Source organism: Erpetoichthys calabaricus, chromosome 4 (genome assembly GCF_900747795.2).
Source record: "Erpetoichthys calabaricus chromosome 4, fErpCal1.3, whole genome shotgun sequence".
Taxonomy (NCBI): domain Eukaryota; kingdom Metazoa; phylum Chordata; class Cladistia; order Polypteriformes; family Polypteridae; genus Erpetoichthys; species Erpetoichthys calabaricus.
The window spans coordinates 131,575,233-131,595,310 of record NC_041397.2 but is presented as its reverse complement, the minus strand read 5'-3'; the positions used below and the strand labels follow the sequence as shown (position 1 = coordinate 131,595,310).

The 20,078-nt window shown below is 37.4% G+C and overlaps 1 protein-coding gene across 1 annotated transcript in view; it reads right to left on the bottom strand.

Annotated features, from left to right (window-relative positions):
* The window catches only part of dynlt3 (dynein light chain Tctex-type 3), a 37,403-nt gene extending 17,700 nt beyond the window's left edge, over nucleotides 1–19,703 (bottom strand). The window contains exons 1-3 of the mRNA XM_028799795.2: nucleotides 19,521–19,703; nucleotides 15,669–15,710; nucleotides 12,194–12,317 (exon numbers count right to left, since the gene is read on the bottom strand). Of these exons, the coding sequence (XP_028655628.1) occupies nucleotides 12,194–12,317; nucleotides 15,669–15,710; nucleotides 19,521–19,547 (193 nt within the window). The 5' untranslated portion in view covers nucleotides 19,548–19,703. The remainder of the gene's footprint in view (nucleotides 1–12,193; nucleotides 12,318–15,668; nucleotides 15,711–19,520) is intronic.
* Between the last annotated feature and the right edge of the window lie 375 nt (nucleotides 19,704–20,078).

The following is a 20,078-nucleotide window of genomic DNA, read 5'->3' as shown; positions in this document are numbered from 1 at the left end:
GAACCGCCTTTTTAAGGTCATGCCATAGCATCTCAATTGGATTCAGGTCAGGACTTTGACTAGGCCACTCCAAAGTCTTCATTTTGTTTTTCTTCAGCCATTCAGAGGTGGATTTGCTGGTGTGTTTTGGGTCATTGTCCTGTTGTAGCACCCAAGATCGCTTCAGCTTGAGTTGACGAACAGATGGCCGGACATTCTCCTTCAGGATTTTTTGGTAGACAGTAGAATTCATGGTTCCATCTATCACAGCAAGCCTTCCAGGTCCTGAAGCAGCAAAACAACCCCAGACCATCACACTACCACCACCATATTTTACTGTTGGTATGATGTTCTTTTTCTGAAATGCTGTGTTCCTTTTACGCCAGATGTAACGGGACATTTGCCTTCCAAAAAGTTCAACTTTTGTCTCATCAGTCCACAAGGTATTTTCCCAAAAGTCTTGGCAATCATTGAGATGTTTCTTAGCAAAATTGAGACGAGCCCTAATGTTCTTTTTGCTTAACAGTGGTTTGCGTCTTGGAAATCTGCCATGCAGGCCGTTTTTGCCCAGTCTCTTTCTTATGGTGGAGTCGTGAACACTGACCTTAATTGAGGCAAGTGAGGCCTGCAGTTCTTTAGACGTTGTCCTGGGGTCTTTTGTGACCTCTCGGATGAGTCGTCTCTGCGCTCTTGGGGTAATTTTGGTCGGCCGGCCACTCCTGGGAAGGTTCACCACTGTTCCATGTTTTTGCCATTTGTGGATAATGGCTCTCACTGTGGTTCGCTGGAGTCCCAAAGCTTTAGAAATGGCTTTATAACCTTTACCAGACTGATAGATCTCAATTACTTCTGTTCTCATTTGTTCCTGAATTTCTTTGGATCTTGGCATGATGTCTAGCTTTTGAGGTGCTTTTGGTCTACTTCTCTGTGTCAGGCAGCTCCTATTTAAGTGATTTCTTGATTGAAACAGGTGTGGCAGTAATCAGGCCTGGGGGTGGCTACGGAAATTGAACTCAGGTGTGATACACCACAGTTAGGTTATTTTTTAACAAGGGGTCAATTACTTTTTCACACAGGGCCATGTAGGTTTGGATTTTTTTTTCTCCCTAAATAATAAAAACCATCATTTAAAAACTGCATTTTGTGTTTACTTGTGTTATATTTGACTAATGGTTAAATGTGTTTGATGATCAGAAACATTTTGTGTGACAAACATGCAAAAGAATAAGAAATCAGGAAGGGGGCAAATAGTTTTTCACACCACTGTATATGCAAAAGATAAAAGGGATCTCTGATTCCAGAGGAGGTAGAGGTCATTTAGTGTATGCAGGCTACTCTTTCATGTTTTCCACCAGTCTGTACTGGCCAGTGTCTTTTTCTATGCAGTAGTGTATTGGGGAAATGGCATTAGTGCAGTTGATGCCAACAGACTAAATAAACTGATTAAAAAGTTTAGTTCAATCTTGAGAGTCAGACTGGACTTATTGTAGGAGTGACTGAACAGAGGTCACTCGGGAACCTGCTTATTGTTTTTCTAGAAAATGACTCTCATCCCCTGTATGAGATTTTGGCTAAAAAGAGGATCACATTTAGTAACAAACTGAGATAACTGTGCTGTTCCAAGGAGTGCTATGTATGGTCATTTCTACCCTTTGCCATCAGTCTCTATAATGAGTCACCCCTCAGCCATGGTGGTATTGCTGCATGTTTTCTGAATTTTACTGAGTTGGTCTAGCAGACATCTTAAAAGACAATGATGCTATATGCAATATACTACGCCAGTGACTGACATCCTGTACTGTAAAAGTGTAACTCTAGGCACTGTACTCTTAGGAATTATCTACACTGTGTTAATTTACTAATACATACAGTCATATGAAAACGTTTGGGAACCACTCTCAGCCTGCATAATAATTTACTCTACTTTCAACAAAAAAGATAGCAGTGGTATGTCTTTCATTTCCTAGGAACATCTGAGTACTGGGGTGTTTTCTGAACAAAGATTTTCAGTGAAGCAGTATTTAGTTGTAGGAAATTAAATCAAATGTGAAAAACTGGCTATGCAAAAATTTGGGTACCCTTGTAATTTTGCTGATTTGAATGAATGTAACTACTCAATACTGATTACTTGAAACACCAAATTGGTTGAATTAGCTCGTTAAGCCTTGAACTTCATAGACTGGTGTGTCCAATCATGAGAAAAGGTATTTAAGGTAGTAATTTGCAAGTTATGTTTCCCTTTGCACTCTCCTCTAAAGTGACAGCATGGGATCCTCAAAGCAACTCTCAAAAGATCTGAAAACAAAGATTTTTCAGTATCATGGTTTGGGGGAAGGCTACAAAAAAGCTACCTCAGAGGTTTAAACTGTCAGTTTCAACTGTAAGGAATGTGATCAGGAAATGGAAGGCCACAGGCACAGTTGCTGTTAAACCCAGGTCTGGCAAGCCAAGAAAAATACAGGAGCGGTATATGCAGAGGATTATGAGAATGGTTACAGACAACCCACAGATCACCTCTAAACACCTGCAAGAACATCTTGCTGCAGATGGTGTATCTGTACATCGCTCTACAATTCAGCGCAATTTGCACAAAGAACATCTGTATGGCAGGGTGATGAGAAAGAGGCCCTTTCTGCACTCACACCACAAACAGAGTTGCTTGTTGTATGCAAAAGCTCATTTAGACAAGCCAGATTCATTTTGGAACAAAGTGCTTTGGACTGATGAGACAAAAATTGAGTTATTTGGTCATAACAAAAAGCACTTTGCATGGTGAAAGAAGAACACTGCATTCCAAGAAAAACACCTGCTACATACTGTCAAATTTGGTGGAGGTTCCATTATGCTGTGGGGCTGTGGGACTAGTTCAGGGACTGGGGCCCTTGCTAAAGTCGAGGGTCAGATGCATTCAACCCAATATCAACAAATTCTTCAGGATAATGTTCAAGCATCAGTCACGAAGTTGAAGTTATGCAGGGGTTGGATATTCCAACAAGACAATGACTCAAAACACAGTTCGAAATCTACAAAGGCATTCATGCAGAGGGAGAAGTACAATGTTCTTGAATGGCTGTCACACTCCCCTGACTTGAATATCATTGAAAATCTATGGGATGATTTGAAGCAGGCTGTCCATGCTCGGCAGCCATCAAATTTAACTGAACTGGAGTGATTTTGTATGGAAGAATGGTCAATAATACCTCCATCCAAAATCCAGACACTCATCAAAGGCCATAGGAGGCATCTAGAGGCTGTTATATTTGCAAAAGGAGGCTCAACTAAGTATTGATGTAATATCTCTGTTGGGGTGGCCAAATTTATGCACCTGTATAATTTTGTTATGATGCATAGTGCATATTTTCTGTTAATCCAATAAACTTAATGTCACTGCTGAAATACTACTGTTTCCATAAGGCATGTCATATATTAAAAGGAAGTTGCTAGTTTGAAACTTTTTCATACGACTGTAATTCTTTTAAACTGTATGTGTACCTTGTTAGAATATTTAAGATTATTATAATTCTTGTAATATGCATATTTGTGCCTTTTCTGTCTGCTGTTCTATCCCTGAAATTTCCTATCAATCTAGTATTGTAGTATACAGGTGGAATCCCATTGTAACAAAATTCACGGGACCATAAAAATAATACATTATAATGAATATGGAGAAAATACGTATACTATTGTGACTGGGGTTGCCAATGATTCATCATCTCTATTGACAATGGCGCAAGGACAGCTCCGTAACTGCTCTGACACGTCTGGTAAACAGCAATTGCTTGTCCTCTGCAGGAACAGGCTTACTGTGCAACATGCTTGTTGCACAATGTTTATAACATTTAACACCGGCCTTAACCTACTCTTCCTGGCACTTTCCTGGTCTGCAACAGTGGTGATTCCGAGCCACTGGTGTTCTTCTAATCTGAAGATGGGAGCTAAAGCAGGATGATTGTTCACGTGTTGCGGCTCCTATCTCTTGTGCTTGAGTACTGAAGTAACAGCTCCTATTTTGAATGAAGTCTTGAGACTGTAATGTAGCTGCATTCTCTGTACAGTAAAGTACCTAGAGTTTCTTTGGAAACCTGGACTCACCTTCCTGTCTCTCATACAACTCAGTTACCCAAGCTTGACAATCTATATACAGGTAAAGTTCCGTTACAACGAACTCACAGGGACCTAAAAAATATTTCGTTGTAACGAGATTCTGTATTTGTTACTATAGTGCTTTCTTTAACTTGTATCCAGGCGTTTACAATCATTTCAATAGCTTTTTTCGCATTAATTTTAATCTCCTCCTGCCTACAAGTTATGCTGATGAGAATTTTTCTCAGCATTTCCTTGCGATAATACACTTTCAGGGTTGAATGATGCCCAAAATCAATGGCTGAAGCACTGCCGTGTAATTGAGTGGGAAGAATTCAACGCGAACATTATCTAAATGTGGAAGCATGTTGTGGGCTGCATAGTTATCAATCAGGAGCTGAATCATTATTTCTTCTTCATATCGTGAGGTTTCTGAACTCTTTTGAGACCCCCCACTCCCCACCCAACGGGAACGACATGCTAAAGTGTGTCCTGAAGTGCGATTGCAGCTTCTGTGGAAGATTGTTTGTTCGTTGCTGGGGCAGGGCAATAGGAGGCACACAGCGCTGCAATGAAGCGCCACAGAAGCAAATCATAAAAGATCACGGTCGCGCTATACAGTAAGTCCCTGTCTTGCATCCCAAAACACGAGGCTTAGTCTCAGTACTTTAGCAAAAACAGCTTTATTCAGCTTGAAACAGGAGCAGCACAGTTATTTATTGTAGCGGGATCTGCCACTCTGCTATACACAGACACAGCAGTCAGGCAGAATCGTGGCCAGGTCAGTGATCAAGTAATCCTATTACAGTATCTGCATTTACAATTTACGAGCTCCTAACCTTGCATCACCCCTTAGAGATCTTTTCTGTTCTGAGCTGGGGGGATGATCACACCCCTACAGGTTAAAAAAAAGACGCTGAAAGACTACCTTCACATTGCTCCCTTGCGGCTGATCTATCGCATGATCCGCGTGGTACTTCGCAGACTTAAAAGTCCAAAAGCACTTGTCAGTTGCGGATTGTTTGTTTGCCTTTCTCTATCTCTGTCCTTCCCTGCTCCTGACACGCACTCCTTTGAAGAGGAAGATATGTTTGCATTCTCTTAATTGTGAGACGGATTTGTCATAACAGTCTTGTCAAGGAGCATGTTTAAACTTTTGAAAAAGAGACATGTTTGTTTGCAGTGTTTGAATAAAGTTCCTGTTTCTACAATCTGCTGTGTTTCTGTGCAAATCTGTGACCCAAGCATGACACTGTTTACTTTGGTGGAGAGATGCAGCATATCTGCTATTGCCCTGTACAGAAGCGGAGATCGCACTTCGGGACGCTCTTCGGCTTGCTGTCCACTTGTGGGAGGTCCCAAGAGAGTTTACAAACCTCACATTTACCTTGAATGAGTGCCGCATTAATAGGAATGCTTCTTGAACGAGAATCACTGAACCACGTAAGAACGGCTTTTTCGACGTCTTCAAATGCAGCAGTTCATATGTTTGCAACCGGAGATTTTTCTGCTTTTTTTGCTCTGTCTTTCAAGAAAGTTGACAGCGTCGATAGCGATGGCGAAATTCTGAATTCACTGGCAACGTCTTTTTTCTTTTTGCCGCAACCGAGAGCTGCAAAAAGTTAGTTTTTTTTTTTCTAATATGAACTCTTATCATTTTTTTGTGTCTGCCGTTTCTATAGGAGGGTGACAATGAATTCAATTCCAATGGATGTTTTTCAAATGTTGAGTAATAAGCAAAAGGTATCACTGAAAACTGCAGGAAACAAAAAAGGCAAAAAAAAAAAAAAAACAGTACGAGGAAAGTTCGAAGAAGAAAACAAATGACAGTGTTTCTGTTTGGGGATCATTGTGCACAACTAAGCTGCAGCCACAGAACTAACTGCTCTGTGGATGATTCATTCAGGCATTTCAAAATCTTTTGTGCACATCGTTGTAATGAAAGTATATGCTGAATGGACTTTGTAGTAACGAGATTTCTATAGACTGGTGTCATATGGGAAAACTGTCAGGACCATAAAAATACTTCGTTGTAATGAAAATTTTGTTGTAAAGATATTCGTTGTAATGGAATTTTACCTGTATATAAAAGTCAATGTATGTGCGTGTGTATATGTATGTATGTTCCAGCATCACTTCTGAACGGCTGGAGCGATTTTCATGAAACTTGTTACACGTTTCTTATTGGTCGACTAAAAATACTGTAGGGTGAAATCAACCCTAACCCACCCCCTTCTGGATAGGGTGGGGGGCGATCTTGCAGTCTTGCATGCATGTTATCATCCAGTTGACACTCGGAACAACCACCAGAGGGCGAACAGGAGGTGACTGCCAGCATTCTTAATGTTTGAGCACCACCACGCCCGTTGCTTTTGAAATTAAATAGAGTTGGCCGAACGTCAACTGGATGATAACATACATACAAGACCGCAAGACAAGCACATTAGTGAGTCTTCATTGTTAATTTATTTTTATTTTTAAAGTTGTGTTTTTTTAATTATATTTTTCTCAAACAATTGAAAAAAAAAAAAAACACTTTATTTTCCCAATGGGCAACGCTGGGTATTTCAGCTATGCTATTTCCTGTATAAAAAGACAGTGCTTCTTAAACTGCAAAAATTATTTTATATGAAAATGAGACATTAGATGTAACTTTTTTAATAGAAATACAGGTATGGATACAGAATCAAAATGAGACATTAGATGCCATTTCTCACTTTTTTTGTTCATCTCAAAGAAAACTTTGAGAAGCGATATGAAACGCAAACAGTACAGTATCTGCACATGACACAACCACCCACGTGGACGCTTGGTGGAGCACTGACTCAGAAAACGTGTTATACTGAAATTTCCATTTCGTTAAAACAAAATCCGTTAAACATGATGTTGAATGAATGTTTGTCTAGGCAAACAAAAAGCATTTATTATTTTGAAAATTTTGTTATTTTGGTATTCGCTATAACAGGATTTGACCTGTGTATGGCTGATGCTTTTATCTCAAGCTATCTTATTTTATGGCCATCCTAATTTATATTTTATAGAAGTTTTTGTCAGTTTAGATATTGTTTCAACATATTAAAACTTTACTTTTACTGTTATAGTATGACATCTCCATTGTGCTATTTTATTTGATGATTTAGATAGTTAACCCCACAATTTTGTGTTTATTTTGCATAGTTGTGGTGTTTGTGTCTCTATGCCTGTTGCTGGACGTGCAACATAAATTATTATCTCCCCCTGCATATATTAGTACAAATATCTGGATATCAAAATAAATCCTTGCAGAGTATGTAGTGATTTTAAAAATAGTTTAGGTTTACATCTATTTTTCTGGTGAATAATTTGCTTTTGGTACTTAAATTTCTAGCATTAGACTCCTTGCAAGTTTTAGTCCTCAATTCTTCTTTTAACGTCCATGTCCTGCTTTTATTGCCATGTATCTTCTCACACCAGTTACAATACAAGCGACTTAAAAGATGAATTTACAGTAAAGAGTTGGAAAATGAACTGCCAACCTCGTCCAGTGCTTTAGCCACTACACCTAATGGACTAGACTGAAATATTTTTTATTACTACTCACTGATAAACCAAATAGATCAACTACCTGATCACTTATAAAGAACAAGGCCGTCCTCTCTATTTCTCGGACATTTCCAGAATATTACATTTTAAATTTAAATTACTTTATTTTATATCATAAACAAGTTTATTCAATAACCCTTTTAAATCCTTGGATACAGCACTAAAGTATAATGTGATCATTTAGTGACTATGTAACCAGTATAAATAGTCCTGGTATCAAAAAGTGTTTTTTTTCTCCTTCTTTAACTGCTTGTTTTCATTAACACTGACCTACCTCTTTAAATTATCACCTTAACTAATGAATTCGGTTTTTAAAAATTAACTTAACAGGCAAATCAGCTTCACAGCTGTCCTGACCTAAAATTGACATATTAGCCTATGGCTTTCTAACTCATGTCTTTGTTGGCTCCATTGGAGAGTTTGCTGTGCTGTTCCAAAATTGTCATTTTAGTTTATGACATTCTAAAGCTTTGTATGCATTTTTGTTGCCTTGTCTGGAGTACTCGTGATCATACAGATAGTAGAGACTAAGTCACATGGAAGTGGTTGGATCAGTGCCAATGGGAAAAGCAGAGTAAGGTAGCCGCTCTATGCCACAGTACAGGAGAGCAAAGGGCAAGAGGGTGCCACCTTATCTAAGAGAAGTGTGAGCAGCAATGGAGAAAGTTCAAAACAGCAGGATGGTAAGCAGAGGACCTGGATAAGATGGGAGAAAGTTAATAGCAAAAGGCTTTTTATTCTTGTTGACATGAGGTAAGAAGAGTCAGCAATGCAACAGCATACAGAAGCATACACTCCCTCAAATACATGAAAGTAATGATTAAGAAAAACATATAAAGGCATTTACAGCAGAAAGTTTCTCAAGCAGTATGTGCCATTAACTATTGCATATCTAAAATACATGTCTATAGGTCCTGTATATTTTGTCAATTTCTACTTGAAATATGTGTAGACAAATACACTATACGTTGGCTGCTGGTTATGTGCTTTGCCGAAATAAAGTCGCTTTTAAGAAAACATAGTTGTTGCATTTGCTAAATTCATGCTATTTATGCACTACACACTGATGGGTAGCATCCTTTTTAAAACAGTGCTACCTGTTATTGTAGCGTATTATTTCAGGCTACTGGACACTATTTCAATCACAATAATACAGGACTGCAGAGGCAGATTTACAGGTCATGGAGGCCTATGCACAAACCTTGTTGAGCACTTCTCTTTTACCCCAAAAAAATAAATAATTTAAAAGTTACTGGCAGGTGAACTGCTAATCATTAAACCTTAACAAAAAGGGTAAGTTTCATAGATGACTATATTGTGCTAAGAAGCACAATTGGGGGGCTTTTCTGCACACTGCTATCAGGAAATGCAATGTCTCTACCCGATGTACAGTGATCCCTCGCTATATCATGCTTCGACTTTCGCGGCTTCACTCTATCGCGATTTTTTCTCATACACGCTTACGTCACTACGCATACGCTTTCTGAGAACTTTCATCTAAGCCCTACGATGGCTCCTAAACGTGCTGCTTTTTCTAAGCCTTCTGACAATTAAACTAAGCGCCGGAGGAAGATGCTTACCATCCAGGAGAAGGTGAAACTCTTGGATATGATCAAAGATGGCAATACCCTACAAAAGCCTCCTCACGCATATGAAAAGACAGCGCCAGCAACTGCCTATCAAGATTTTCTTCAGCCGCGCACCCAGACACCCACTGCCGCACCTGCTGAAGATACTTCAACACCTTGTCACGCTTGGGTCGCAGATTTGCACAGAGACACAGGAGGTTGTAGAAAAAAAAAGAACTTTATTCAAAGCACTGCAAACAAACATTTGTCTCTTTTCAAAAGTTTAAACGTGCTCCGTGACAAGTCAGAGATGACAGTTCCGCCAGGAGCAGAGAAAGTCTGAGAGAGAGAGAGAAACAAAACAACCAATTCCAAAGCTAAGAGGCGCTGCACAATACTTTTAAGTAAGCGGAGTACCGCGTGAGAGGTTTATCGCGCGTTATAGTGCAAGTAAAAGGGTAAGGAGCAATGTGAAGGTAGACTGTCAGCTGTTTCAGGGGTTTTCCCAGGGGCGTCTGTGTCCTCTGAGGGTGCGATCAGCACTCCAACTTACAACCTGAAGACTCTCCTACTGAGCTCGTGCCTTCATAGGTTAGTGGTTGTGTGTAAGAACTGTGTGTGTGTGTAATTAAATGTACAGTACAATAATAATAATATGATATTTGTAACGTCTAATATGTCTTATTTTCTCTTATTTTGTCTAATATATTGGGTAATACGAGTGTAATGGTGACTAAAGGGCCTACAGAGAGGAGGTGCTGGCATTGAGTAATTGGTGCCTAGATAACAACTTGTCTCTTAACGTCAGCAAAACCAAGGAGATGATTGTGGACTATCGAAAACAACAAGGCAGAGAACACCAGGCCATCTACATCAGTGGCATAGAAGTTGAAAGGGTCAACAGCTTCAAGTTCCTCGGAGTAAACATCACCAAGGATCTCTCGTGGACCCTTCACATAGACACTGTGGTCAAGAAAGCTCGCCAGCGGCTCTACTTCCTGAGGAGGCTGAGGAAGTTTGGCATGAATGCCAACATCACCTCAAACTTTTACAGGAGTGTGGTCGAGAGTCTGCTAACGGGCTGCATTACCGTCTGGTATGGGAGCTGCTCTGCCAGCAGCCGGAAATCACTACAGAGAGTGGTGAAGGCAGCAGAGCACATCACGGGCAAGAGTCTTCCTGCCATTGAAGACATTTACCTCCATCGGTGCTTGCGTAAGACAAGCAGCATCATAAAGGACCACAGCCATCCAGCACGCCAGCTGTTCTCCTTGTTACCGTCCGGCAGACGATACAGGAGTCTGGCTGCTCGGACTACAAGACTTAAGAACAGCTTTTACCACCAGGCCATTCGACTCCTCAACAGCAACACCTGAACACTTACACACACTTACATTACATCTACATTGCACTACTCACACACAAACTGTACCTGCACACACTCTGAATACTGACTGGAACATGCATCTGCACTTTATGGAATATGCATCTGCACTTATAAAACATTATCTGTGCAATAACTGTCATTTGTACTTGCTGCTCATTCAACTCATATTGCTCTATAACTTCTTTTAAAACATACACATTTTTATTTTATATGACTTGTCTATTTTTAACTTGTAATCTTTTTTTAAGCTTTATTGGATCTAGGCTGAGTGACTTGTTTTTCTCGTCATACACATTTCATGTATGTTGACCCTGTGTTAACCTATATATGACAAATAAACCTAAACCTAAACCTATTTCATGTCTAGAGGGCTCTAATAATGTTAAAAAACGTATTTAGAAGGTCGTAAACAGGTTTTCTATACTCTACTGCGAAAATATTCGATTTATAAATAAAGAATCCTACTTCGCGAAAATTCATTTATCGCGGTAGAGTCTGGAACGGATTAACCGTAATAAACGAGGGTTCACTGTACTTGTTAAGTTTATGTTTGTTTATTTATATACTCATTGATTGATTGATTGATTGGTTGTATTATCTGTCCTCTGAGACTATATTCTTGTTTTTATGTTTCTGCTGTTATATGCATCTGAATTTCCCCATGGGATTAATAAAGTTTAATTAATCTAATCTATTGTAAATCAGTAAAACTAATGCGGTAATCAATTAAAATTATATCATCATTATCATTAGTCTTAAACTATTTCAATTAGACACTGACATATTGGCTTGATAGTGTGGATGCTCTGATTGATCAACCGCCAATCAGAATAGCCCAATTTTCACTAAAACATAAAAAGACTTGATCTGTGATTGGTAAATAGGCCAACCAAAAAAAAATGATATCTTAAGCCCCTGCTTTTCTAAGCTTTACGTTGCTGTGCTCCTTTAGACCAGGTAATACGGTAGCTGAGCCAGCGCAAGTCCATTTTTTTTCTTTTGCAGTAAACTTCCTGCACTGTAAACAAACAGCAGCAAATGGAGGCTTGTTTTATTAGTGAATGAGAGGTGATTGGTATATCAGTGGAGTAATACATAGAAAAAAAGTAATACATAAAAAAAAAAAATCATGTGCAAATAGATAAATGGTAAGAAAAGCTACTTTAAGGAATTCAGTCCTTTATTTTGTCCTTTAAATTAAATGGACACTGTGCTTGTTTAAAATGCAGACACTTACTCTTCTAATTGGAAAAAGAAAAGATAGGAGTGAATTTGAAATTGCTGCTTAGTAAACAAAAGGTTTTTTTTTAAGAATGTATTGTGTTTATTATTTGTTGATGTTTGTCACATAGCATAAGGTTTGGTAAGAAATCAAAGTGTGCGAAAAGTGAAGTTTTGTTATTAGATCACATTGCAGAAATGAATAAACATTTCATTGATGCTTTGTAAGTGTTATGAAGACCCAAAGAAGTGTTTGTTAAGGACTTATAAGAGTAAATGAGTAATAGGTGCATTTTTGCAGTACCTAAACTAAAATGTTACCTTTTTATATGTTTTTAATGAAGCTTTTCCTCATTTACGATTAATCACTTACCAATATATTTAAATGGCTTCCCCTGCTTCAGAAGCTGTGTCAAGGAATGTTCAACAATGCTGGCTGTCCATTGGTTTACTTTGTTTTGATTGTAATCCATTCCACCAATGATGCTTTCAATACACTGAAAATACAAAACAAAGTACAAGCATTTCTTAGATAAAATATCTGGTTAAATACAGTGTGTCTAGCAATCTATTCTATGAATTGATACACAGTGTGTCTTTATATGTTTTACAATAAACCTACTGAATGTTCAAAAAGTTATACTTTTCATCATCACTGAGTGCCTTTTTACCATTGTTAATTTAGTAGAAGTGTTTATCCAAAATTAGTATATAAAATGCTTTTCAATGAAAGAAGAAAAGCAACAAATAGTACAGAGCAAAATTCTGAAAATAGAACACAAGAATCTTAGTATTACGGTTAGCACAAAGGCTATAAGAAAACTAACAGTCTAAAAAAAAAAGATCAGCAGGTAGAAGTTTCATAGAGTCAGCAGTACTGTACAGTGTACAGTATTGTTAATAATAGCAGCACAGGACAAAACTAATCTGAGCTGTTAATTTTAAATAACTAACCTAAATCATGTTTTGGGCAATGTACTTTATATCAACAGAGCAGTCAATTATGATTTAAGCAATGCCCCTGTCACATAGGAAGAGATACCTGGAATCATTTCAGACAATGTGTGTTGGCTAAGGAAAATAAAATTACTTTTCTCACTGTTGCTGATTTGAAAGGAAACCACCTGTCATTTTCTTGCTGTTTAAAATTTCAGTTCAGTCTGGCACCACAGTTACAATACCAAACACCTGCAGAAGGAAAACTTTTACATTATGAAGCAACCCTATGTTTTAGCCATTTTCAACCAGAGTTCCAGGTGTGACGCAAGATTTTTTAAAATAAATTAGACTACCTTAAAGAAATATGATGCAAAAGAAGTCTGCGCCACAAATTTTATACATGCTATATAGTGCGCCCAAAGCAACATTATGAAGTAAAACAAACTCTCATGCCTGCAGTTGTTAGTTTTGGCCTTTGAATAAGATTTTTTGTACATTCTAATGATATTCATCTAGTAAAATTTGTTCTAACAGCCCTCATGAGAAGATGAGAAGATGTGAAGAAATGAGCAGAATGCCAGATTAAAACAAATGTACTATGATAAATGTAAAAAGGATGCAACCAACTGGGACCAAAAGATGAAGATACAAGGATTTCAAAAGACATGATAAGAAAAAACTGCACTTCTCAACAGAAACAATCACAAAAAATACAGAAAAAAATAACAGTGGGTGAAGGATGGGAATTTGAGAAGAAAGCACTAAAATGCTTGTTAATCCAGTTGTTGATTTTATACTTCTATAAAATATCTGCATTTTAAAAGTTTTCTGATTTTTTTTTCCATCACATATTTTTTTTACTATCATCTTTAAAAGTGACAAATGATGCTTGGGCAAGTGGTAAGGCACCATAAAACAAGAGTAGCTATTTTGGCTTTGTTTGCACTGGTAATCTGTATACACTCTAATATAGTCTGATTAGTTCTTTTCAAACATAGCCACTCAAGTGCAGCTATTCATCTCTTACTGAACCAAGGACCCCATTAACCTGCACTCATTCTGGCTTATTCTCACCTGTCAAGCAACTTCAGACTACTATGGGAATAAGCAGTTTTGTCCATTTTGCAACTGAATGTTTCTGCAACATTTCCCACTGACATGACAATTAGATATGGCAGGGTGCCAGCACATTAGTAAGGCTGCTGCACTTTGAGTGCCTTCTCTTTTGTAAGTTAGGCTCCTCTTTTCTGCAGCCACATATGCTGTCTATTTATTGCAAACCAAAGCCTTTGAAAGGGAATAAGACTAAGGGCAGTAAACTAAGAAAATTACATAAAATGATTTTTACAGGCTTTATAAAGGGTGACCATAAAGTATAGAATTCAAACCTGAAAGAAGTTACATTTCTAAAACCAAAGATCAATACACCCTTGATGACATATTCTTGCCTAGTCAATACCTGGAGCAGCCCCCTTTCAAAGCCATAGTCAAGAGATGGGCTGTAGAAGTCTTTTGAAGATGACCAAAGGTCTGGTCAGCCTTCATCAAGAACAACAGAAGAAAATGTTGCCATTGTGGTGCAAACTCATGCAGAATACGGTAATGGTGCATGAGACAGCAGACACTATTGGAATTAGTTACAAGTTAGTTGAATCCTTCCTTCATGTAGAGTGAAACATGCAAAAGGTCTATAAAAGATGGGTGCCCAGAATGTACATGAATCTTAAACTAATGAATTATGACTGGGAAATAATTAAGGAACACTGATGATGAAACTAGGATACATCACTGTGAGTCAAGAACATTTAAAAAAAAATGGAAGTTTTGGCCACAAAAGGCCAGCATAATCAATAAATATTACATTGGTTTGAATTTGGCGTTTGCAGCAGTCAATTAGGAAGATAAGTAGATAGGAAATCTGTTAATAGACCCTCTTCTGCTTCACATCACTGCCTCCAATCCCACTGTACACTTGCAAAGGATGTTCTGCCAGACGGAGAATTCAAAGACATAACACACCCATGTTTTTTTCAAGATCCAACTCCATGTGACCACCACCTATTCCCCAATCTGAAATGCTACCCTTGTGAGATGTAGTAAAATACCAAGTCATCTACAGTACAGTAATATTGACTTTGGTACCGAAACCAATTTTCACAGCTCAGTACTAATAGCAAAACAATACTGAGGCAAGTAGCAGATAACCTGGGAAATTTCACAAAATAAAATGCAAAATTAATGCCTTTCCATCAAAAAAATACAAAACTAAAAATTGACTGTACTAATAGAATAGTGGTGCATTTTAGTTGCTTTAAATATATTTCCAAGTAGTATCTGAAATATTTCAACATAAGTGTTTCAAGAAAACAGGCAGAATACATTAGCCTCAACTTTTCTTATTTAACTTTAAATATCATCTCACACCTATCGCGTTCTGAACTCCAATTCAACATGTTGCATCCTTTGGCAAAAAAAACCTTATGACACTGCTTGCAAATACGGACTATAATATCTTCACATTTACATTTTTCATTTTCAAAAAACTCATTTTGACTGCCCTGTTTATCAAACAGTTGGGGATGACTAGTATCATGACCTGTTTCATTCTCTTTAATTTGTAAACTTCACTGACGACTATGTAACAAAGCTTAACTAGCGCAATTTCCTTTTCTGCTTTCTACGAAGACGCAGCATCACTTGCAAAGAGTGCCTTTCTTAGATACAGCATTTACTTTTTAATAAAGTTTCCCTTAATAAGTGATGCAGAAAAGTAATTAGTAAATCTGAAGGTGGGAAATGAAGTTACCTTCACACTATGTTTTTTAACATGGGAGATGAAAAAAGAGAGCATTACAAAAGCAGCATGCTGTACAGAAATCATACAAATAAAGAAAATATGAAAAATGTACCTCTTTAACACAGTTACTGGATTCATCTGGATTAAAGGACACCTTGAAAATGAAGAAACAACAAGTTAATACATTATCATTGGTCTATAATCCTACATTGCACAATTCCATTATTTGTTGGACAACCAAATGTACATATTTTTTAAAAGCATTCCAGGATTTTTGGATGGCAGACAGACAGACAGACAGACAGACAGACAGACAGACAGACAGACAGACAGATAAAAAAAAGTATAAAACTGTGATTTATGTAACACTAGTTTTTAGAAAAAAGATTTAGTGAGGTTGTCCAAAGACAGTATATCAATAAAACCAAACATTGTAATTCCATATTAATTGATGATTTGTGAGTTCCTGTCACACATTTACATGCTTAAAAGATCTAAACTTGTACATGTCCAGGAATTTTCAAATTTAAACTTAGATTTTGAAGCAGATTCCATCAACTCTATTTACTGACTTTCAATAGTCAATCCCACTCCTTTTATAAAACTAAAATTCCAAATCACAGACTTTATTTTCATTACTTTATTGTGATGAAATTCAGAGAAGAATGTTAGCACACAGTGAAGTTATACAGTAAGGAGGTGTAAAGTTTTAAACATGGCAAAAGTGTGACTGATGAAAACTGCTCAATAATGGTAAATACTTATGATTGATAAAAACATTATTTTAACCACATTAACATTATGAAGTCATTAAAGAAGTGCTTAGTGAAGTAATAAGGGAAACAAATGCTACACTTTTTGCAAATTGCAGTGTGGTCTTACATCTCTAGAAGACTGAAATCCACTTCCCATCCACTCTCTTCCTCACTTTCAGAATCTGCACATGTGCACTAGGTCTCTGTGAGGTTTTCTGAGGGTACTCTGGCTTCCTCATACATACCAAATATGCACAGTAGATTCAATGGCTCCATATTGCTGATGATCAGGTGTGTGACTGTGGCTTGCTATGAAATGGTTTCGCTCACACTACCCCAGCATCTTCAACTGACAGAAACAAATAATTTTAACACATTCTCCAGAGCCAGAGACTTTTGAAAAAGCCAGTGCAGCAACAAGCAAAAATGAACATATTTGAAAATGCATACTTCATCAAAACCTGGTGGTTCATGCTTATAATGTGGCTTTTACCTGGTTGGAGCCCACTTATTACAATGTCTCATTTCCTGATTGATCACTCTTCACAGAAGAGAAACATATTCCCAAATAAATGGCATAGAAGAGTTGCTTTTAATGGCACTTCCTATGTCGCTTATCTGTAAGCACTTAAATTGTGTTTTGTGAGATTTTTTAGGAACATGAAACAACAGTGAAGTTAACATCTGAGCCCATTCAGAAGATCAATAAGCAACTGCAAATCAGACTTGAAAATCATTCCACAATTGCACCACATATGCCTGGTTTAATACATCTATGCTGTGTCCATGCCAAGTGTAGGAGAATGATTAAGTTATATGTACTTTCAGGTGTTTCAATATGGATAATAACTTTCGAAAACAATGTGAAAATGCTAGTGTGGACAGAGTTAATTCTTGCTTAAAAACACAATTTTCAAATGAAAGCATAGTATTAAGGATGTAGCCTAAGGTGGATTGGTTTGTGCATAAAATTTCTGTTAAATTCTCTGGAACCCCACAACTATGAACTGAATTAAGCAGGTTTGACACTGTATTATACATGTACTGTAAAGACACAGATATACAGTGATGAATGGCCAGATGAACAAAGAATATACTCTATGTATACTTTATAATCAGTTGAAATGCAATGAAGGACCCAAAATGGTGATGAGGTAAGCAGTAAACAGCCAGAGGTTTAAATTTTAAGTTTAGTTTAGAAAAAACTGAAAAAAAGGAAATTTCAGAATATTACAAAAAGGGCCTTCTTCAGGGAACCACTAATAGGTCACAACCTACAGATGACTGATCTTAAAGTAGAAGTAGAACAGACTGTGTTACTACATCCTGTGAAATACAACTTGGATAATATTACACTATAGATAGTTGTAAACTTCAGTAATAATGGTAAGTAAACAGCAATTAACAAATGAAATAAGACTGAGCATTATTACGCTTTAAAGTGCAGGCCTTTCATTTAGAGAAATTGCAAAAAAAAAAAAAAAAAGTGTCAGTGAGTATAGTGCCCTAGACAATTCAAAGGCAATTGGAAACTGGAATAAACTCTGATAGGATCTAGATCTGGTAGACCCAAAGTCACAACCCAATCAGAAGACAAGTTTCATGGAAGCTGGTGACCCTCAGAAAGGCACTTCACAGCAGTACAGCTTCAACCACAACTTAACAGTGGTCTCAATTTCTGTTGTGAGAGTTTGAGCTGCAGGTTTGACAGGGTGAGTGGCAGTAAGAAAGCCACTCTTTAAAGGACAAAACATGACCTTGAAATACCATCTGTGGACTGCCGCAGAGTGGAAGAAAGTCTTATGGACTGATGAATCAAAATTTGAAATCTTTGATTCACTATGCAGGGTGTTTTTATACTGTCAATTTGGAGAAAGGATGGTTCCTCATTGCATGACACCAATTGTCAAACATGCAGGAGAAAGTGTGAAGGTCTGATGTCCTTTTGCTGGAGGCACAGATGGTAACTTGCACATAATAGATAGATAGATAGATAGATAGATAGATAGATAGATAGATAGATAGATAGATAGATAGATAGATAGATAGATAGATAGATAGATACTGGCATTCTGGAGTTACCACCACAGTTTGGCTGTTACATCAGCAAAACGTGGCCAATTTGATGAATCAAAAATGTGAATAAAATTGTGTACACTTAATGATTCCTTGACATTTTTATTTGCAATTATTTGTTCTATGCCCCGATTTCATTAAATATTAAGACATTAAACTAAGTATATTTCCATTAAAACTGAAAAAACTGAGGTACTCTAAAACTTTTGATCTGTAGTATATACAGAATATATAAATATTTGTAAACATATGGAAGTGAAGGTCTGTGATACGGTTTGCATATTGTAGCTAGAGATCTACAAAGAGAGAAAACGAGTCACGTATCTTTAAATATACATATACACACACACACAAGCAGTTATATATATATATATATATATATATATATATATATATATGAAAGAGACAGAATTAAGATTTACTGGGAAAAACCGAGCCAGAATATTAGTAAGTATTGTAAAGATTACAAAATGTTCTAGAAATCAATACGCTATTAAATTTTAAATTTATATAAACAAAATTCTTCGTCTGGTATAGCACAATATATTTCTTAAAAATTGCTGTTCTTCATAACAATAATAATAATTATGAAGATTGCATTGTTGCAATGTTGCTTGGTTGTATAACGTTAGGAGAGTGCAACAGTAATCATTCGCCTGATAATTTCTGCATTTTGTCTGTGCTTTTTTTTTTTTTTTAACAGTACAAGACCTCTAACGATGTATTCTACAAATAGCTTTTTAACAGCCCGTTAATCCATTAACTATAAGCTTATATGACAATTAAAATCTTATTTAATTAGTGAAAGCAAGAACTTTTTAAATTTATTTTTTTTTTAAGAGGAAATGAATGGGACAAATTGAATCTATTTTGTAGCATCCACTGGTTCGGACACACCCATGCGGCAGTGGATTCAGAGCATTATACATTGTACAGCTGATGATGGTCTGTTCTCCAATTTGCATTAAATACTTGTCAGAGTAAGGGAATCCAATCCAATCCAGCCCATCCCAGCCCGGTGCAGTCCGTTAGGATTACTATCCCGTAGCTTTCTCTTTTCACCAATGCTCACCATACTCCTTCGTTTCACTTTTGTTAACCTTACATTTATCCACCTAAGGTAGCATACCTACCTCCTCGCTAGAGTGATAATCTTCCATGGTGAGGGAACAGGTGAAATAACAAACCAAACCAAACCAAATCAAATCAAATCAAATCAAACCGGCACTCCCTGCCCACCGCCTCTTCTTTCCCTTGCCTGGCCCTTGCTTCTCTCTTCCTGTTTAGCTGTCACTTGGAGAACTGCCTGTCAACAAAAATCAAAGAACAAAAGTGAAAGAGAGAAAGCAAGAGAACAAGGGCCAGTGACGTAGAAAGAGAGGGAAGACAAGGCGCTGAGCGCCGCCGCCTAGCGGTGGGAGGGTAGCACTAAGCAATTTAACATCACATTCGAGAGACTGTAGTCTGGAAACAAAGTGAACACCTCAAACCTCCGAACCGGGTGTTATATATGTGCACTGTGTTATCATTGAATTATTTGGGTTCGATTATGCAGCCATGTGTTTGTGAGATGAGCTTGATTGCTTTGGTCTGAGAAGTGCAAAAAGAAAAGAAGAAGACAATAAAAAAGGTTTTAGGGTGTTGCACTTACCAGCTTTCAGCGTCTCTCTCTTAGATAGGGTGACCATATT